Consider the following 22,660-nt stretch of genomic DNA (forward strand, 5'->3'; position numbering starts at 1 on the left):
TTTTACCCACTGATCACAGCAAATATAGCTGCCATTGTTACAGGCAGAGAAAGGATAGGGTAGCTCCGACGCGGATCAGACCCACATTTTCCACCGCTCATCCAGAGCAGCAGAGATGCTTCAGCTGCGCATCAGAACTAAATTTGTACAAGCATCAAAAATGAAGCAGCACGCAAGTTTTTGCTGGTCTTGCTGCTTTATTTGTGGACGTAGCATAACAGTGGCTAGCTTCCAGCCATGCCGTCCTGCACGAACATTCGGGGGGTCGATTCGTTCATGTGTCAGGGTACGCGCACAGGGGGGAGGGACAAGCAGACAACCATGATTGACGGGTCATGGAACCAATCGTATACAACGGACCATCTTTTGTGATTGGTGGACACTTCTCATTGATTTCTCACTGTAGAGGGGACCATTTATTTTAGTTTCACTTCCAGACCTTCTATTTCACTGCTTGCTAAGCGGCTGTGGGGAGATCTTTAGGCCACATGGTAAAAAATGCATCAGAAAACATCTCCTAATGCACCTTTAAGATAGAAAAATAACCCTGAAACTCAACTAGCTCCATGTGATTAAATTACATTTATTGCATAATACCTGCCATCAAGTATATACATTAGCTGTTATCATCATCACTGCCTGTCTTCTTTATTCAGTTTTTTATTTGCCACACTGGATGCTTCTTTAAGCACTAATGCTGCAGCATATTAAAGTCCAGACTTTGACTAGGACATTCCCGGAACATTTCTGATTGTATTTTTCTTGTACATTAGAAATGGTTTGGAAAATACTCTGATTATTTTTGCCTGGGTTTAGAATTAGTTCTTAATTTTGAGGCTGCCGGAAACAAAATCAGTATGTAAAGAGGCAAGTACATTCTTGCCACTCTTAAACAATTTAATTGGATTTCACCCTCGGTTGAAGCAGCATAATCTCAGTGACCCCTTAGAAAAAAATTGACCTGAATATAGGACGACCCAGAATATAGAACGATCCCCTCTTCCAGGACCAGTTTTTAGGAACAAAATTAAAAGACCAAAAAAAGGGACTGATAAACCAATTTTATTTGGTTTAAATAACTCTTATATTGAAGTGCTAGCAATTTCATTGAAATAATATTGCATTGAAATATTTGTGCAATTAAAAAAAAAAACGTAAAAACAAAAACACAGTAATGACCCTTAATTGAAATGATGCAACACGTAAACTCAAATGAAATCTGGAATTTGCTCACGGAACGTCTCAAAAACCTGCATTAGGCTTTTTCTCACAGTCGTCCTCCACCTCGCTGCGCTCGCTGTCCCTCCTACTCTGACCCTGCAGCTCTGCTATTTTTTAATAAGCTTTTCTTTTGCTGTTTGCCTATTTTAGAGGCCTTTTTTGCCATCTTTTGATATTGGACTCTGTAACTCTGTATTTATTTCCTGCCTGATAGTGGTTTGATGCCTCCGCTGCGTTGACCACCATTATCTTTAAAATTGGCGTCATAACTCCGCCTCAAATGTCTACAAATCTCTCTGGCTTTTGTAGAATCCTTGTCACTTATTTTCTGTTGCGATAGAAATAACGCAGCCACAGGGAGGTCACTGGCTTTACAAAAAACTAGCGCCCTCTGCTGTTAGGTTCGTTTTGCGACCCCAGATAACTGTCAGCCTGTATAGTTTGTTAGACCCCGATTATAAGACGATCCCACATTTTCCACATTACTTTTAACGAAAAAAAACCTTGTCTTATATTTGGGCCAATATAGTACTCTTTGTAATTAGGGGAAAACAAAAAAAAACAATATTATGCTACATTCACACCTAAAGCAGCAGAGACAGCAGGAGCAGCTAGATTATTTGCAAAGTCAATGGTTGACGTGCATCAAGGCGCAGCAAAACGTCCCACAGCGTGTTTTGAGCAGCTGAAGCAGCGCATTGTAAGCTTCTGAGCAGCTGACACGCAGAACACGCTGCAAACATGGCTGCTGCTTGAGTTGGAAAAATTTTACTTTTGCTGCTCAAAGCACAAAATCAATCAATCAGAGAAGCTGATCTGGGAGCTGGCAGTTTGACAGACACAGCACTGCTCATGCAAATCGCCATGATCACTCCTCTGAAACAGTTTATTAACGCCTAAATTAACTTAAAATGCCGAAATCTGCCGGCAAAACATGTTCGCTTTTATCATGCCTGCAGTTTGGATTACATATATGAAAACCGCCTTCCAGCCGCCGCGGCAAACCGCGAAGATGCGACCGGGCCGTAGGCTGCTGTTTAACGGGATTCCTGCTGACAGCGAACCGCCGGTATGTGGGGGTCTGAGCGGCTCCGACAGCGAAATAATATTTGAAGACAGGATGGTAATCTGACTGCACAGATGAAGGTTTCAGGTGGACTTTCTCACTGAAAAACATATTAATAATAATAATAATACATTTTATTTAAAAAGGCGCCTTTCTGGACACTCAAGGTCACCGTACAAAAACATAAAAAGTGTCAGAAAAAATAAAAATACTAATTATAAAGACATTTAAAAAATACAGAGGCTGTGACAGTGAAATTGATATTTTTAAAGAGAATAAGCAATCTTGAACAGATGGGTTTTGAGTTGCATTTTAAAATGGAGAATTGAGTCCGTATTTCGAAGTTGGGGTGGTAGGTGGTAAAACTACTTTTTACCCACTGATCACAGCAAATATAGCTGCCATTGTTACAGGCAGCTACGGCAGCTGCGCTTCAGAACTAAGCTTGTACAAGCATCAAAAATGAAGCAGCACACGCATTTTTGCTGCTCTTGCTGCTTGCGGTCTGAACGTAGCCTTACAGTTTCAAGAGGTGGGATTTCGTAAAAAGCAGCAAATCACAGGCAGTTTTTTTGCTCCGGTTGGCTCCACCTTCAAAGTGACATGAGCCAAAGAAACGGGTCCAAATGCGAATAGGAGGGAATCTACAGGAGCATGCAAAAGCCAGAGAAGGAACATGGACTCATGGTTGTGACATATTGGGGGTCTCATGGTATAAAATGTTCAAAATGCGCATGAATAAAATAAAAAAATAAAATGCTCCTATCTATATTATAAATGTATTCATTTATTTAGTCTGGGCCTAAACTCAGCAAGCTGCTCCTTTTTTGTTCTCCTCTCAACATCAGCGGTTCATGCCAAGAGTATAGTTGCCATCCTGCACCTGTTGGTGGCGCTGTCACAACACTTCAGAGCACCAATCAGATTGCCAGACCACGTTTCTATTCAAGTAGTGGTAGTCCAGGTTGGTACCATTTTTATTTGTCTCATATTCACTTTGTTTGCTGAACTTTATTCTGTTTTGTTGTCTTTTTTATATATCTATAAATGTCTTTAGGTTTGTTATTTTTGGGTTTTTAATTTCCACCATGAAACACCATTTTTAATTTTTTATTTATTCACTTTTTTCTGCTCTCATTCAGCTGTCTCCCTTTGTGTCTTTCAGAAGAGAGAAGGCATCCTTCAGTCCAGGCAGATCCAAGAAGAAATCACTGGCAACACAGAGTGAGCGCATGTCTTTGTGTTAGCCCCTTCTGCACCTCAACGCACTCTCCTCTGCCACCGATAGACGCTTGTTTCTGCTAAAAAGACAGCTCTACACAGATACTTCTGTGCTTACGAAGCGCAAACATCTCATCTGTACCTTTTTTGGATTGGATGTTGAATCCCTTACACGTCTAAACAGAAGATAACCTGTTTAAACAGGTTAAAAATGAGCACATCTTTGTGCCTCACTTAAAAATTTCTGATCCCAAAATAATTGTTTGAAAATAAGGAATATTTCTATAGATGTAGTCTAATCAGAGCTTCACTAAATCGGTGATCAGAAATCTGATTGATGCAGATCTGAAAAGAAATAACCTTGAAGTTTGTCTCCAAATTACAAAAAATAAAATAAAACAGGCAAACCAAAGAGTTATATTGTATCTTAAAGCTTTTTATATATCTGCATATTGATTAGTGGGAAGAAAACACTGGAACTGTGCAGATTTTTCTTTTTACACTGGAAAAAAGATCTAGAAATAAGTCAAAATGTCTTAAATTAATTGTATTTACCCTTAATTTGAGTAGGTAAGTGAGGTGATTTTTTTAACTCTTAAAATAAGATAATTAGATAAAATGCACTTGAAATAAGACAATGCAATGCAGTGCAATTGTGTTTTCTTATTTTAAATGTAAATTGTTTTGGTCATTGGCAAAATGTCGCTTTTAAGAACAAATTCACTTATTTTAAGAAAAAATGACTTATCTAGATTTAGATTTTTTTCCAGTGTATATAGAGCATGCAGCTTTGAAATGAACAAAATGTCTTTTCAGTTGCTAGGACGTTTAACCTAAAATGTTGTTTATGTTGCTCTCGGAACGACATATTTGATTGCAGCCCCCTCCCCTCTGAGCAGGTGTCACTCAAAGGTGAAATGACGAACATTTTATCTAAACAAGCGATGCTTTAGCTGAAAAATTAGACAATTTCAGATGAGCAGAGCCTCTCTTGGACTTTTTGTCTCCCCCTCCCTGTGAGGCTGTCCTGCAGCCTGACAGCACCAACAAGGGAGATAACAGCAGGCCAGCACTCACATGCACTCACATTTGGTCATGGTGGATGGGTAGACTGCTAATAAACACTCCCACACACACACACACACAATGGTGGTCACAGTGGAAATTACCACACCACCAGGACCGCTGCCCAGACCTGCCCGCGTTTGCCATCAGAGATTACACCGTGAACATGTGTGCGTGCGTGTTTGTTTGTCTGTGCTGCTGCCATTTCTCGCTGGCCTGCCCGCTGCGATATCGTTCCCTTCGGGGACACTCATGCTGCAGCGATCCCTACCCTCCAGAACCACCTGAGCCTTTCCAACAAAAGCATCCTCCAAAGTGCGAACAGTATAATAACAGACAAGAGGCCCCTCATTCCCATAGAAATGCTCTGCTCAGACATGTCTTCATTTATTGCTTTGATACCCTGCTGTATTGAAAGGTGAACGTATTGTACTGTAACCGTGTGGCTGCTGTAACCGTCCCTGGTTATTTAAACACCCAAGGTGCATCTGTGTCTATTGTTAATGATATTATATTAGAGCTGGCTTTATTGCTCTATTGTCATTTGTTTAGCATAATCCCCCCCATTCTTTGCATTCCTCTGTGGTTGAACCTGAAGCATCTTATTTCAGCTGTTTATTATGAACAATCAACCGTTACATTCTCAATATGAAGAACCGGCTTTTGATTTTTGTGTTCTTTTTTTTTCCAGGGCTTTCTCTGGCAGACATGGTATGTGTTTATATTCCCTGAATTCTCTGCCCTCCTTCATTCTTCTATTGTTTGGTATTTGGTGGTAAATGCTCTTTATTGTCCACAGAGCGCGATGCTTTTGACACCCTGTTTGACCACGCTCCAGATAAGCTGAATGTTGTCAAAAAGGTAGCAAAGCTTTACAGTGTGGATTGATCTTTTAACTCGAACCTGTGACATTTATGATGAAACAAACCCAGAGTTTGTACAAGGCTGAAACAATTAATCAGATTAATCGATTATAGAAATAATCATCAACTGGTTAAGTAATCTATTAATCGTTAACTAAACACACTAAAAAATCCTTTAGTTGACAGAGTAACCAACTTAAAACAGTAATTATACCAACATTGTAAAAATATATATATCAACATTTTGCATTTAAGATAAAAAAAGAAGTTGTCGTCATTATGCTCTATAACCAGAACTCTTCAACTGGTTTTAGTTGCTCCTGGATTAAAGCTACAGTGTGTAATAATTCCAGGGATATACAGTCAGAAATGTAATATATTATACATAACTATGTTATTTATCATCATCTACGAGCTCAGCCTCTTAACCTTAATATTTGCGTTGCCTTAGAATTCGTTATTTATAATTACATAGGAGCGGGTCTCGCGGCCATGGAGGCAGACATCTTTGCGCTACGGCAGCGCAGAGCCAACAAACTAGCGATTGCGAGATCGCCCATTACGCTCGAAAGTAACTACGGCAAGTTGAGAGAGATGAACTGAGACGGTACTGAACAATAGATGGCAGTATTATGCCTGAGAATACTATCTGTAATATTATCTATGTAAACAAACCTCATCACTTGAGAAGGTAGGTGATGCGGACGTCGTGGAAGACATTTTGTCCCGTAACGCTCGCCGTACTGTTGGGGGGGAGAAGCGGTGGGGGGGAGATGTTCATGTTGCTGCGGTCTGCAGTCTGAACGTTAGATGTCGCTGAAAATTACACACTGTAGCTTTAAATTCTTTAAACGTCTTCTTTAATGAGTCTTTTGCTATCTGATTATTAATGGAAAAAATAATCGACAGATTAATTGATTAGGAAAATAAGGTTTAGTTGCAGCTCTGTGTTTGTACGTAATCTGAAATGTTTGTATTTTCTGGGCCTGGATAACATGAAAATACAAGCAGAATATTTGGAAAGAATTATTCCCTGTATTATCATTTTAACATAAAATTCATACATTCATCCGTCCGTCCTTTCGTCTGTCATCCATCCATTCATTCAACCTTAATCCATCCATCCATCACTCGTTCATCCATCCATCCATTAATCCATCCATCCTTTCATCCATCCATTCCTTCAACCTTTAATCCATTCATCAATCACTCGTCCGTCCATCCATCCATTATTCCATCCGTCCTTCTGTCCATCATCCATCCATCCATTCATCTCTCCATTAATCCATCATTCATTCATCCTTTAATCCATTCATTCATCAATTCATCCATCACTCGTTCATCTATCCATTCATCTTTCCATTAATCCATTCATCATCCATCTATCCATTCATCTTTCCATGAATCCATTCATCTTCCATCCATCCATCCATCCATCCATCCATCCATCCATCCATCCATCCATCCATCCATCCATCCATCCATCCATCCATCCATCCATCCATCCAGGCCTCGGTAGAAATTTCTGCCACAATGTTTTTAAATTTCTGTTTTTAAAAGTTGCGGAAGTGTGACGTGAAAAATGTTTAAGGTCCAAAACGTCACATTTCTAAAAACATTGCGATGCAGCAGGAATCTTTACAGACTCTATTAAGGTCACATTAACTAAAGTCTGGATTTTCAGAATTTTCTCAAAAATGTGAGACATGTTTACTTTTTGCCATATAATTACCTCTGATTAATTCTCTTCATTCAATCAATCTGAGGCTATTTAGAGAAACCTGTGTGAGGTTTAAACTTCCTGCCAGGCTGTGATGGCTAACATTTAATGTACTTATAAAAATCTTAAGCTACAGGCCGACAATTCAAACAAACCTCAACCCTCCACTAGTAACAACCTGAACTGTTGAATCCATTTCATACAATAAAAAGTTGAAAAGTGTGGTTTTCTGTTAAGACTCTATTATTATTCTTTACTGATTTGCCCTAAATTTAGTTAAATACAAAGATTACTTCAAAGTTTGAGAATCTTCATTTTTCATATTTTGTTTGGTTAACTATTTAATCACCATTTAAATGAAATTATTACTCTTGTAAAAAGTTGCATCAATTCCTATTAGTCTAGATTTTTCTCTATCCCAATTTAGAAATTGATATTTGCAGAAACTTTTAATTTGTTAAACGTACAAATAATTTTCAAATCAGTTAATTCCATTATTTTTTCTTTATATTGCATAATAATTTGTTTTAAAATGGTAATCTATATGGTTTTAGCCATTGTAATGTAAAATAGTTTGGCCTGTATCCATGCTATTATTTCTTACATGTTGCTTTGCCTGGTTTCAGACTTTGATCACCTTTGTGAACAAACACCTGAACAAGCTGAACCTAGAAGTGTCAGAACTGGACACACAGGTAAGTCTGTCCAGCAGCCATTTTGAAAAGGTGTAGAGGTCGAGTGATGCAGGTTTTTCTTAAGGCCAATTCTGATTATTTTACCATCAGTATAGCCGATCCTGTGATGCTGATCACATTCTTAAAATTATACAATGATACTGAATCTTACACAAGTTTAAATATAAAAACATTACTATTAACAAATCTGATAAAATTATAACAATCGATGCATGCAGTCTATGTGATCTCAGGGCTTGGCTGCTAAATGCATTAATGGATCATTGAATGCTTGCATGTATCAGCCAATGAGAAACAAGAAAAAAACACTAATATTGGTCAGAAATATTGACCTGACTAGAAGGACCGTCTGGAGGCTATTCTGGACCTACCGGGAAACTAATGATCAATTCCTTTATGTTTATTTTTCACTAGCGGTAAGGGAGAAAGGATCTGAAGATAAAGAAGTTTTAAACATGTTGTTTTTAACAAGTTTAATTTTATTTTAAATATATTAAACATAATGAAGATAACTCCCACAATTCAAACATCCTTGTATAATCTAGTATTTACGCCCGAAGCATCATTCATCAGCCTCCTTGCCATTACCCCCGGCAATTCTGTCATTTCCTGTCAAGGTCTCATTAGCATTTCACAATAAAAGCACACGTGAACTTCTCAGACTGCTGCTAAATTGTTCTCTATGAACAACTTTTGAATCGTCTTAGAAAGAACATACATTTCTTGTCCACATTGGTTCATCCAGAGCTGCGTCTGGATGACAGTCAGATTCGACGGGACTTCCTTCTAAATCTACCCCAGCAGAAACCTCTTCAGAGCATTCCTTGTTTCATCGTTTAACATTATTTCCTCTATGTTCCATTTTGACTGAAAAAGCTTTGCCTTGGCTGCACTTTTTTAACCTGAATCACAACTAAAATGATTACGTGATCGGCTCTGATTGTCGCAGTTTCAATGGAAAGTTAAGATTTTTTATCTTCATTGATCACCGCTCCTCTCTCTCCATGTGCCGCTGTTGTTTGACACCTCAGTTCTATCTAGTAGCACGAGGAGAGAGAGGAGCAGTGTATGCTATCACCAGTGATGGGGAGTAACGGATTACATGTAACGACGTTATCTAATTTAGTTACAAAAACAGAGTAACTGTAATTCGTTACAGTTACAATGAGAAAATATGTAATTCAGTTACAGTTACTTCCGAAAATATTAAGAATTACAAATTTAGTTACATTTGTTAAAAAATATAAAGAAAAACCTTTGCAAAATATGTACAGTGAACCCTCGCAATAACGCGGTTCACTTCTCACGGTCTCGCTGCTTCATGGATTTGCATCATGCATTGTTAAACTTTATTGTCAAACATAATCAATGGTGGCATGTCGGTTTATAAGGATCTTTTGGCCCAGAAGAAAAAAGAGCGACAACAACTACCGATAACTATGTTCTCTATGCTCTCAAAAACACACCTGTACCGCAGGCTTTAGAAGAAAAAAATGCCACAGAGCAGAGTCAGGATGCAGCGGCTCCGTCAAACAGCAGTGAAATACTGTACTGTAAACGTCAGTCACTATTTGTCCTACTGTACTTTGGATTTTTTTTCATAATTTTTCATTTTCTTCCGTTCCAATCCGTCACGGTGGGGCGGTGCTGATCCCCGCAATATTAACCCTTCAGTTCGTATTGATGATTAAAATTATTACTTATTTATTGATAACTATATTATTTTACAGTACAGTACTTATTTGTAAAAAAAAAAAAAAAAAAAACAATAACAACGTCTATACCGTACTTTTATTTGTTTAACAAATGCCTGGGCCTGTAAAAAGTTTTTGTTCCCTGATTTCAATGTTGTATGGAGTATTTCATTGTATAATAACTTTTAGGAACGTAACCCCCGCGATAAACGAGGGTTTACTGTAATGATATTTTTATTGCTTCGCGCCCTGTATCGCAGTTTCCCGCTACGGCTCCTTGTCTCTATCATATTTGCCACTCTGATGATCCATCCTGTGCTGGTGGAGCCTCCTTGAGGAACAGAAGCGAGCGGACGGTTCTATTTCAGCTCAAGCAGCGCATCAAGAATGACAGCCTTCCAGCGCTGGAAATTTAAGGAGCATTTCATTTACATCTGTGAAAATGGCTCAAATTTAACTGTGCAGCGCAAGAAGTGTTTGCCGGCTATCAACCTGAACCTGCTTGTGTTAGTCTGCAAACTGCGTAAATGGTAGAGCCTGGGGGAGGAACAGAAAGAGTATGGCTCGATGAGAGGAGTCTGAGAAAATCTTCCATGCCTGGTGCTGGCATCTCTTCTTGTGGACATCCTGTGATCGCCTGTCAGCAGTTCCCTCTCAGCTTAGTGCTTTTTTAAGGTTCACATTCAGTTCTCAAAAATTAAATGTTGAACATGGGTCAATACTCATTAAAACCCTAAAGTAATCAAAAAGTAATCAAAAGTAATTAGTTACATTACTTTTTAAAAGTAATCGAAAAAGTTACACAACAATGACATTTTACACAAGGTAACTTGTAACTGTAACGGATTACATTTTTAAAGTAACTTACCCAACACTGGCTATCACCACCTGCTGCTTCCCCGCACGGTTTGCATAGGGGTACGATGTAAGTTCACAGTCTCGCCGAAGACACTGTGCGCGGTCTGAACTCACCTGTAGGTTAGTGTAAAATAACAAGTAATTGTGTAAAAGGCCAGTGTTTTTATCGAGGGGAAAAGAAAAGAAATGTATCCAGTAACTGTAATAATAGGCATTACTTCACCTACTGTAAAAGAAAAGTTAGATCAAAGTAATCTATTAGTTAATAGTTAAAGATAAACCAATAGATTAACCAGCTGCTATATTTAACTGATGGTCCTGTAAATCTCTCCCTGCAGAAAGCAGCGATGCTGGGCAGTGGGCAGCATCATCATGCTTTATTTTCATGTATCGTATTGGCTGACATATGCATTCACCGATGCATTTGTGCATTCAGTAGCCATGCTTTTAGATCACATATGGCGCATGCCTCCATCTTCCATCAGTTTTTACTGTTACTTCAAATCGTCAATATATCTTTATCCCTGTTTAGACTGAGACTTTTTGTAACTTATCATTCTGTCATTTTTATTATGCAAATAGAGTGGGGAAAAAATTGCAAAATGGACTCCAAGAATGTGCCCCAAATATTGGCAGCTCATATCAGTGATCTAAAACTGATATAGAAAAATAGAGTATCGCCCTTAAAGGAATAGTACACCCAAAACATGATTAGCCTTCATTTTCTACTCACCCCCATGCTGAACAACACTCTGGAGTACTTTTTTGATATCTCAAATGCATCTGGAGATCTGGGAGGCTTCTTGCTGTCTGCTGACATTCAAATAATGGAGGTCTATGGCGCCCGAGGCAGAAAGGTCCATAAAAGTCCACAAAAAACGTGTCAATATTCCTCCATACTGCTCGTCCAATGTATTCCAAGTGTCCTGAGTGGGTAGCATCCAGAATTTACTCGAAACAAAGTCATTTAGAATGTTTTTAGAGCATAAACAGTAGTGTATAGGATTTCCTGAAAGCGCGCACATGCACGTTCACGACGCTACGGAAGCCGGCAGACCAAACCAGATGAAAGTGCGCATTCAGCGTCTGCTCTGCCGATAATGCAAGCGTAGAAGAAGAAATGTGCCGTTTACCTGTGCAAAGAAAGAAACAACGAAAGAAAAATGTCTGAGGACTTCAGTGTTGAGGAAGAGCATGAGTTCTTTGCCGAGCTGAATGCGCACTTTCATCTGGTTTGGTCTGCCGCGGTTTCCGTAGACTCGTGAACGCGCTTTCAGGAAATCCTATACACTACTGTTTATGCTCTAAAAACATTCTAAATGACTTCGTTTCGAGTAAATTCTGGACGCTACCCACTCAGGACACTTGGAATACATTGGACGAGCAGTATGGAGGAATATTGACACGTTTTTTGTGGACTTTTATGGACCTTTCTGCCTCGGTCACCATAGACCTCCATTATTTGAATGTCAGCAGACAGCAAGAAGCCTCCCAGATCTCCAGATGCATTTGAGATATCAAAAAAGTACTCCAGAGTGTTGTTCAGCATGGGGGGTGAGTAGAAAATGAAGGCTAATCATGTTTTGGGTGTACTATTCCTTTAAGAATCTGTTTCAGTCGATCCCCGTTTATGATTAGTTACCCTGAACTAAAGTTTGAAAGGTTTCCCCAACAGCTGCAGCTTAAATTCTTTTTTTATATTAAAAGATACTTTACAGAAATTACAAAATCAATTAAAAGGTTTTAAATTCAAAGAATTAGTTTCTGTTTTCTGTGCTGAATGACGGTAGGATGAGCCCAACAAACTCTTTCTAAGCTCTTACTGTGACTGGAAACAGTTTATGTAACGCTGCCTCTTCAATGTAAATATTAATCAGATTGATTAAGTTTTGCTTCATGTGTTTGTGCGTCTGTTTTCCTTTAGTTTGCTGACGGCGTTTATCTGGTGCTGCTGATGGGTCTGTTGGAAGGATACTTCGTGCCGCTCTACAACTTCTTTCTCACGCCTGAAAATTTTGACCAAAAGGTACTAAGTTCATTACGTTTCCAATAATACTACCTCCCACTGGAAGTTAGAGGAGTCAAAACGGATCGGCTAATCAAGAAGACGATCACTTAGATTCGCTCACTCTGCAGTGGGAACCAGGTGTTTCAAAGCATCAAAGAAAACTGTCTGTTTGTGCATTAGTTGATGTGTTTTTTACTTTTTTAAATGAAACAAACAAAAGGAAAAGTTTTAAGAAGTTAATGGCCAGAAAACAGCCTTTTTCCACGAAAATATGTCTGCTGGTCAGACTAGCCACTACTTAAAATGAGGACAAAAAGTCCTGCTTCATTTCATGAGGGAAGCAAACAAGATTAAAAGATCTGTTCAGATAGGAAAATATGGCTGCCAGACAAATATTTAATTAGACTGTGTATTTAAAAATGTACAGAGATAAATTGTTAGTAAAAATGCTAAATACAATCAAGATTTTCATCTGTGATTTTCTATTTCTGTTGTATGGCCTCAAATTTATTTCAAAAAACGCCCACAAGCAAAGTAAACATGCTCGCATGTATGTTAAACTACTTCTGCGCATGGTTTATCTACTGTCGCGCAGAAAAAATGGCGCTTTGAGAGGAGAAAATCACTGCGTGCAGGATTTTCTATCCAGCGGCCGCGCTCTCGAAAGCGTCTTTGCCCTCAGACTGATTTTCTCCTTCAGAAGGAAAATGTTTTTTGACAGGTTTAGCGGAGACAAACCTCTTCCGTAAGACTCCTCCTGATTGGTCCTTGCAGACACAAGATTGCTTTAAGGAAAATCTTGATTAAAACTAGGGTTGGGAATTTATAAGATTTTCACGATTCCGATTCCCTTATCGGAATCGAAACAATGAACTTGGTAAGTGTACGGTGACATTCGTCTACCTTCTCCTGGGACGTTCTATCTCTGTCTGCCTCGATGAAAACAGAAGTCCGTGAACAGGAGCTGCCAGCCTCTGAGCAGCCAGGCTACCCGCCTCGTCACAGTCATCTAAATCGAATGAAGATAGCATCCGTTCAATGAAAAAGCATTACTGTACAATTTCGGGAAATAAACTCATCTCCCCCTGATTTAAATAAACAAGCGTCACCTTTCTCTCTCTCACTGAACTGCGGAGCAACTTTGTAGCATTTTTAATAGCCCCAAAGGGAGGCAGGAAACTGGTTTATTTCCAGAAATGGCATATGATTTACTAGGAACCACATTAAGCAGAGCCAGTGATATAAAACTAGCTACTAACCACCAGAGTTGCCTTCCATGCTGATCGTAACTTCAGCTTCTGTCCGGAAACATCAAAAACACGGCATTCGTTAAAATGTATGCCATGTTGTGTGTGCAGCTGTTTCTGCATGTTGGATGTATTTCCTCCCACGGTTATTGCCACTTTACCACCAAACTTCCGTTCAGTTTACCAGATGGGACGCCATTTTTTTTTGTTTTGCTTTTCTAGACTTACGCCTGGTCACATCGTACTTGCTTACTGAATGTCGTATGCGTACCTTGTGTAAAAAACGTGACGTAAGTCATGCTGCCTAGAACGGCTCTGGTGCTGCCTGGAACCGTTAACAGAATCGTTAAGCGAGCTGCAAAACGGTCCCATGGAATTGGAACACACGGAATTTTCGATTCCCATCCCTAAATAAAACAAAAAAAATAATCCAGGAAGTGTCTGTCTGCATGAACTACTTTTACCGAAGGACCAAACATGTTTCAGCAGGGTGTTCATGTTAAAAATGAACACCAGGGGCCCCAAACGGCCCATTTTAGACATCTAAGCGTGTATGAATGGGTGCATGGTTGGTGCAAAATGTCCAGCAGCAAAAGTCAAGGGCATAAGGTTGGAAAGTGTGAAACACCCGCCGTACGCTGCTGGAGAGACAACTTCCAGAGGCCACTCAGATAATAATAACAAACAGAGCCACCGTGTGTGGCTGTAACATGCACCGCTAAATCAAATTAGACGATGGCTGAACCATTCAGAGCAACATGCAAACGCCTGGTTCCTCCATATAGGTAACGCTGTGTTTGTCTTTTTCCAGTCACTAAAATTAAATCACTGGTTTCCCAGACTCTGTTAGAACTCTGCTTGTTGAAGCCAGGAGAATATTAGAGGATATTTAGGTGATTCTGCCATTTTCTAAGGTTTCTGTCTGATCTACAGTGTTCGATGAGAAGAAACTCAGTACAGGAAACAAAAAAAGGACCTGAGCGATCTTCGCTTGGGGAGAAAATACTGTAAGAGGAAGACCAATCTGAGGGAAGAGGCATAACAGTTGAAAGATGGTTTATATGGCTACTGTGTGGGTGTGTGTTTGCGTGTGTGTGTCCTTCCTGCTGTGAAGTACTAAAAGCTTTGCCCAACAAAGGCTTATTGTGTGAAAAGCATGACCTAAGCCCATCTAATACAAAAAAAAAAGGCAGAAAGGAAGAGTCTGAAGAAGAGATCCGCTGAGCGGGAGCAGGAGTGATTTCTTGATGCCTGTGCTACTTTTCCCAGCCCTCCCCCTGGTGCAGCGTCGATAGGCCTCCAACGCACACACACGGAAACAGAGCCGAGCCCCTGAGCCACTGCGCCGTTTCCCTGTGCAGTAAGAGATTACAGAAGCTGTGAGGCCGGAGCGTGTTCTTCTGGGCCAGGATGTGCATTGTAGCACCGATGCCCATTTTGCTCCGCAGCTTGGCAGAAGCCGCTGGCCGACACCCAAACAAAAGGCTACTGCGGCGTCCACAGACTGCCTGTTCAGAATACCGTAGTACTGCGGAGGCCAGCGGCTGTGCCGGACGGGCTCCGGGGAGAACGGACGACATTTATCAAGCTATTGAGAGGAGAGTCTTGGCTCCAAGCACACAAGGCTCCTCCGAAATGGAGTATTGATTTAAGAGTGTCGCTTCAACTGTGGGTCAGGATGAAGATGAGCTCAGAAAGATAAAGATAATAGATGAAAGAACGCGGCAGAGCCGACGACGACATCACACCAAACAGGAAAGGGAGCCATATGTTTGTGTTAATTTTGTGTTTTGCAGGTCAAGCTGCTTCATTCGAACCCAAAGGGACAATTTCATAAAGAACTTTTTTCTTCTTATTCATATCTGCTTCTTAAAATTTTCAGGCATCCATGCATAACAAATGTGAAAACATTAAAAATATGTTTGAAAGTTTGTTCATATTTCAATCCGTTTGTGTGCGTGAGGGGAGGTAGTTCTAGGCAGGTATTTCTTGGCTGTTAGTAAAAATGGGGGCGAGCACATACGTAAACATATCACCAGAATTACTGACAACTAGGAGGACCAATTATTGAGATGATCCCACCAGAAAAAGGAAATCCTCCACTATACCTTTAAGATATTACTTTGGTCTAAGGTCACGCAGAGAATCTTTAACAGATTCGTATTTAATCAAAAAGTTAGATACAACAGGAAGTCCAAACATCCCATATGACTGGTCCATCGGTTTATTACACATGGCTAAATAAAGCACAGCTTTTTAAAGAAAATAAAGATGGGGAAACATTCTCCATTAACACTAAGGAAGCCATCTGAATTGCACAGCAAACATAAAGCAGGCTGCACCCTAATGAAGTTTACTTAGAAATGTTAAGAAAAAGATGAAAAATATAAGATCCTGATGATGAAGAGATAATGATGTTTAAAAAACAATAAACAGACTGATGGATTATTTATTTTTTTTGCTGCTGCTGTACTCGTCCAACACAGCGGTGATGAATAAAGCCACTGAGGCGTGTGTTCCCTTGTCAGAAAATGTGACGGGTTGGCGTCCTACAATGCACATCCAAAGGGCGTTATCTTTCTCCCCACAGGTTCACAACGTGTCGTTCTCCTTTGAGCTGATGCAGGATGGAGGTCTGGAGCGACCAAAGCCCCGAGCTGAGGGTAAGATGCCGCTTGCCTCTTTACACTTCCCCTTAGTTTGAGCAGGTTAATAAGACGATTTTAACAGTAATTCACCTTATTTGGTTGGCAGTTTGTCTTTCTTGTTTCAAAATACTTCATGTTAAAAGATTTCGTTATACAAGCATACCTCCATCTGTCATTCTCTCTGTTATTCTTATTCAGTCTGTAGAGTTTATTCTGGATGTCAAGATTTTTTAGCATAAAAACTGAGCGGTGTAGTAACCCTACTTTTACAGTTACTGCTGAATCATGTCAGCCCTGTCACAGAACAAGTCTACAATGGTGACTGGTTTTTCTGCAGAGTCGGCTCCTTACTAGGACTTCTTCCTATTTCTATTGAGTTGTCTCACTTTGGGCTTTCAGGTGGTGAAAATAAAGACTCTGCACCGCCCTGGTAAAATGTCAAGTGTTTGTAATGGTTTAATAGAAAGAAATAAGAGCAAGGTGAATAGTTACAATGCTTCCTCTCTTATATATGGACCTTTATCCAGCTGGATTTATCCTGTAATACATGTTGTACAATTCAACAACAAAAAAAATGGTATAAGAACAAATGAAGTTATGATGGAATAGAGATTATTTATTACTTTATTATCCATCTGTGAAGTGACTCATGTGTCCCAGCAGCAAAATAAGACTCAAATTGAAAATATGCGGATTCATAAACGGGTAAAAATTTTAATAAATCTACATATAATGAAAAACCTATATACGTTATATAGATATAAATGCATAAACAACTGAACACAATAAACTCAGCTATGACCTGAAGAACAGGACTTCCTGCTTCATTCATCTTTAGTAGAATTGATCCCTGCAGCGGTTTCTTCACAGCTCTGCCTAGAAAGTGGATCAGACAGCTTCAGCTGATCCAGAATCCTGCTGCCTGCATCCTCACTAGAACTAGGAAAGTGGAGAACATCAGCCCAGTTCTAAAGTCCTTTCACTATCTCAGATAATAGACTTTAAATCCTTCTGTTAGTCTAGAAATCACTGAATAGCTTCGCTCCAAAATACATTACAGACTGGCTGGCAGTGGATCGATAGCCAGACCTCTAAGCTTTAATAGATCATATCTACTCTGCAGTATCAAACTTGGAGAAGCAGCTTTTGGTTCTTACGCTCCACTAATCTGGAATAAACTGCCAGAAAACTGTAAAAGTTTTTACAGTGGCCTTTAACTGAACTATTTAAACTCTATTAGTTCAGTTAGTCGTATAACTTTTATTTATTTTCTATTATTATCTTGTCTGTATCTTTTCTGTTACATTCAGCACTCTAAATGGTCTTGCTACTGAAATGGGATTTAGAAATAAACTTGCTTTGCTTTAATGCTCTGCTTTCAGTTAAAACTATTAGTTGTAACCTGGTTGTGTGAGCGTCCACACATCTAATCCAGATTATGGTTCGGTTTCATCATGCACTACTTACAAGACTAGCATTTATTTTACAGAATCTGATTAACCCTAAATACACCTCAGATGTCCTGGTAGGATTATCCTAACATTTGCCTGTTAGCGTGCTTCAGCAGAAGCCACGGTTTGCAGCAGAATTTCAATGCTCAATGGTATCAAACATAAGAAGGATTTGGAAAATCCATTGAACTGTTAGGCATCAATAATTACGGACAAAATGAAACCAGCGTGACTGAAAGTGGACTTTGCTTCATAACACAGGGTTTCCGCAGGTCATTAAAAGTCGTTAAATTATTATTTTATAAATTAAGGCCTTAATTGATATAAAAATAATTAAATGTGATTATTTTTGCATTAAAAATGCTTTATTTAAAACAGAAAGACAATTTCATCTATTAGATATGACTAGTTCCGCGTGTTTCTGCAGAACTCTTTACTATGATAAAACTAACCTAAAGCTAGAGAAATGCAAAATGCTAATTTCAACAAAAGTGGCTGAAGAACGCCAAATTCAGAACATGGCTGCAGCCTGTTGACGGTAAAGAATGATTTTACCAATGCAGATAGTCATGGGTACTTGTTGATGGGATTAAAATCATTTCTCAGAGCATTAAAATGCATTAAATTAGAGTAACTCCTTCCTGTATAAATCCTGAAACAATTTAAAAGTAGAGGATAAAAACTGGTAGGAAGGCTGTGGATCTGGAATTATATCTCAGTGGTTGTGGATTGTTCTACTCCGCTTGGAAGAAGTAATTTATTTCCAGATCGCGGTAAAATCCATAAAACTTCTTGGGAGAGCGTGTTTGATCAAACAAAAGTTAAATTTTTTCAAATAATTTCTAACATGATGCTTGATGCTCTACCGAATACACACACCACACAGAGGGTGGAGCAGGGTGGTGGCGGAATCATCCTCTGGGTTTACTTTTGTTCGGTTGGTACTAGAGAATAACATATTATGTTTATTGGAGCCAAAAGAGGAAATAACAAAACAAAGATACATATATATATAATTTATATATACACACACAAGCATACATATTCAAATATATTTGTATCCACATAAATGTACAGACATGAATGACTGTTGCTGTCATTCTATACACTATAGATCTATACACTATGTACAATACTGACAAAGCATCGCACCAAAGTAAAAATTCCAAAATTACAGTCCAACAGTTTCGCCCCAAAACGCCCCCCCCCCCCCCTTTTTTTTTTATATATTTCCAACAAGAAAGGAAAAGGGACCTTCAGTCAGGCAAAACTTCTAAGTTTGAAAAATAGGAGAGAAAGCATTGCCACTTTTAGTAAAACTCGACCCTCGAAGGCTATATTTGATTTTCTCAAGCTTCAGAAAAAACATCATGTCTTTAACCCAGAGGGACATTGAGGGACATTTATCGGACTTCCAGTGTAAAAGTAAAATACGCCTTGGCAGTAAAGATGAGAAGGCAATGATCTCTTTTTGAGCAGAGCTTAGAACTAAATTAGGGTTGTGGATACCAAATACAGCAATTCATTGACAAGGTTGCAAGTTTACTTTCAAGACAGAAGACATAATTGAGGAGTAGTTTGACAAAAAATGATATAATTCCGGACAGAGAAAGAACATGTGACCCAAATCGCAGGGGGAACCTTTGCATTTGTCACATTCATCCACAGAATCCGCATAAATCTGAGAAAGCCTAGATTTTGAGAAGTGAATCCCATGTACGACTTTAAACTGGATCAAACTAAGACGAGCACAGGATGAGGAAGATGGAATTCTGTTAATGGCATCATCCCAAATATTTCGTTTCAACTGGATTCCCAACTCTTTATCCCATACATCTCTAAAGTTTGACATTAGAATCAACCCTTAGATTTAAACTCAAACTATAAATCTTTAAAATCTTACCTTTTTGGATTGGATTATACTCAATAATGTTTCCCAGGTCTGTTCAGGAGGGTTAGAAGGAAAATTTGGGAAACATTTTGAGGCGAAATTTCGAAATTATAGAAAACAAAATGGATGCTTACCAGGTAAACTATATTTGGAAGATAAATTTGGTTTCTTATTTGTTTTAAACCTCTATCATACCAAACTGAAAATGATGAGTCAAAGAGGAATGGAGGAAAAATCAGTTTTAAAATCCTGTCAGTTTTGTCCGGAATAGTTTTTTTTTCCCAGCTTTCTGCTACAAAGATGAAGATGAGGAGCAGCTGTTATTTTCTTAATTACTGTCATCCAAAAGGAACCATACATTTTAAACGTTTCCATAATTAAGACAGAAGTTTCAACAACCTATTGTTTTACTGTACAATTTTCTTTAAGTGTTTTCTCTTTATTTGAGCAGATTTGTTAGACAATTTGCTAATAAAAACATTCTCCATAATTTTATTATAAGTGCATAAAATCATCACTTCTCATTCAAACTGCATAACTGCAGCGTAGGGATGTGCTGTGGAAGATATAAGCCAGATTAAAAAATTAAGAAAAAAAAAAGCTTTGAAGGGATTAATATTAATATTAATTAATATTATTATTTTTTCCTGTTTGTATTAAAAACACTGGACTAGGAGGACTATGAATGACTGGAGAAGTTCCGAGATCTTTCTCTGATAGTTTTTTCTGTTTGTTGATGTGAGGTAATTTGGTCGAGGATCAATAAGGTGAACCAAAAACAAACAGCTTCAGCCACTGGTTCCTGTTTCTCTGTTGTCTTTCATTCCATTTTACTCTTGACAAAACATTTCCTCGAGCTTCCAAGAGCTCAGTGCTTATATAACCAATTGGCAACACACCTGCACTTGAGTGGACCAAGCCACAATTAAACAGGTAAAAAACAAAAAACAAAGTCTAAACAGAGAAACAAGAATAAAATTAATCTAATTTACAAACTCATCTACATAAAGAAAGAGTCTGCAAAATAAACAATGTGAAACAAGATACCTAAAAAAGTTACTTTAAAGAAAAACATACAAAGCATAACTCCAAAGGAAACCCTCTAAATGGTAGAACCCAGCAAAGTAATGGATGACATCATTTAGTCAATTTAGTGGGAAATACTTTAACAATGGTGAGTAAAAAGGAAAACAAAAACCATGAATATATTTTGAAACAAAATAAACAAATTCATCCAATAATCCTGAAGTAATAGCTTTAACCTAAACATAAGTAGATGGAAACTGCAACATAATGCTAACACAAACAAACCCGGGATAGTAAGTGAAGCAAAGCTGCAAACTAATGTTTAAATTTAGGCATTACAAATCAGAAGAAAGAATAAAGGACAAGTGGTGAACACAACCTGGACCATTTTGTCACAGTTGAAATTAAAGTCTATTAAATCTTTTTTTTTTTTTTATAACAAAAGTAAAAAATTGCTGCTTTGTTTTCATAACAAAGAAATACTAATATTTACTCCTCCAATCTTCTCTTGTTTTCCTCAGATATCGTGAACTGCGACCTTAAATCAACGCTGCGCGTTCTCTATAACCTCTTCTCCAGGTACAGAAACGTGGACTGAACGCTGCTCTTCACCAGTGGGAAGACATTAAAGCAACACCATTTGTTTTCAGTGAGGTTTTTTTAAGCCATCCTTTTGTTTTAAGAAGTTATTCTTTTTTTTAACTAAATGAATCAAATTTGTTGCACTCAGAAAAACCAATATCTACTTTTACGTTGTAAAAACGGATCTAAACGTGAGTTAAATGTGCTTAAAATAAAATGTATTTGCTCCTGATATGAGCAGGTAATCGCCCACTAAATATGTTTGCCATTAGTATAATGGAGATTATTTTTCTTATTTAAAACATAAACCATCTTTTTTAAGTAGCCAATTGTCTCACCTGCTCAAAACAAGGGAAATAATTTTATTTTTTTTTTTTTAGAAAAAATTAGTTTATTTTTCAATTTTTGCAGAACAGTGCAACTTGTAAATTGAGCTGAACATCATAAAGATGCCTTTTCAAAGCTTAAATGAATCAAATGATTGGACGCCTAGGATAGATATCAGGACCAGATTTTGGATAATTTTCTTTTTTTAATGTTTTATAGAAAAAGGAAAGAAAAAAATACATTTAAATGTATTTATTTCCATGTTGATACCATGCTTGATCTTTCAGTCCTCATAAATGTATTTTATTTAAACATGTGAACCCTTAAAGTCCCTGATTGTGACAAATTAGTCCCCAAATGTCTTAATTCTCCAGGTTTCCTTTGCAAAGTGAAACCTTTAAAATATTTGACCAAAGCTTCGCTGTTTTCCCATAATCTAACATAAAACATTTGCTAAGCAAATTCCTGCCTTTTTTTTGTATTTTATGAATAAAATGTATTGGATTTTTATGAGCCATATATACAGTATATATAACCATATGTGCATGGAATGATAAAGAAAAAGCTTTCTTCAGTAAATAATCCTGTCATGGTTTGAAAACAATCCCTGTAATATCTGTTTGTTCTAATGCATTACATTTAATAAATATCGCAGCGTTTGAATGCGGTTACATTTTTCTGCCCCTCAATAGAAGTAAAGAGGAATGTGTTTTGAGCCAAAAAAAAATAAAAAATAAAAAATTGGGGTCAAAATGCTTGCAATTTTCTGAGTGCAGAATGACAAGTGAACCTCCAGAACAATTTTCTTTTCACTAAATTGACACGGACTGTTAGAAAAGCAGAGTAAAAGCTTTCTGAATTGGAGCTGACCCCAATGCAGACCGAAATAGACAGAGGACTTACTGAAAGGATGAAAAGGTTCATTTCTCCTCACACATTCCACAATAGCCTTTGAAAAGGTAGGGGGGATTGGGTGTGTACGCGCCTGTGTTGATGTATTATTGATGACGCTGTGGCATTGCTCGGGCCCACGCACGCTACACAGGCATTCGGATTGAGATGTTTGGGATTCTGTGT

General features: G+C 38.3%; 1 protein-coding gene across 2 annotated transcripts in view; it reads left to right on the top strand.

Annotated features, from left to right (window-relative positions):
* Nucleotides 1-21,628, top strand: part of parvaa (parvin, alpha a) — a 46,698-nt gene extending 25,070 nt beyond the window's left edge. For both annotated transcript variants that reach the window (XM_038308717.1, XM_038308718.1), the window contains exons 6-13: nt 3,136-3,251; nt 3,453-3,511; nt 5,265-5,284; nt 5,373-5,434; nt 7,783-7,851; nt 12,328-12,429; nt 16,249-16,321; nt 21,196-21,628. In XM_038308717.1, coding sequence (XP_038164645.1) covers nt 3,136-3,251; nt 3,453-3,511; nt 5,265-5,284; nt 5,373-5,434; nt 7,783-7,851; nt 12,328-12,429; nt 16,249-16,321; nt 21,196-21,272 — 578 coding nt within the window. In that variant the 3' untranslated portion in view covers nt 21,273-21,628. The remainder of the gene's footprint in view (nt 1-3,135; nt 3,252-3,452; nt 3,512-5,264; nt 5,285-5,372; nt 5,435-7,782; nt 7,852-12,327; nt 12,430-16,248; nt 16,322-21,195) is intronic.
* The last annotated feature ends 1,032 nt before the right edge of the window (nt 21,629-22,660 follow it).

This window comes from Cyprinodon tularosa, unplaced genomic scaffold (assembly GCF_016077235.1).
Source record: "Cyprinodon tularosa strain WSP-4 unplaced genomic scaffold, ASM1607723v1 ctg644, whole genome shotgun sequence".
NCBI classification, from domain to species: Eukaryota; Metazoa; Chordata; class Actinopteri; order Cyprinodontiformes; family Cyprinodontidae; genus Cyprinodon; species Cyprinodon tularosa.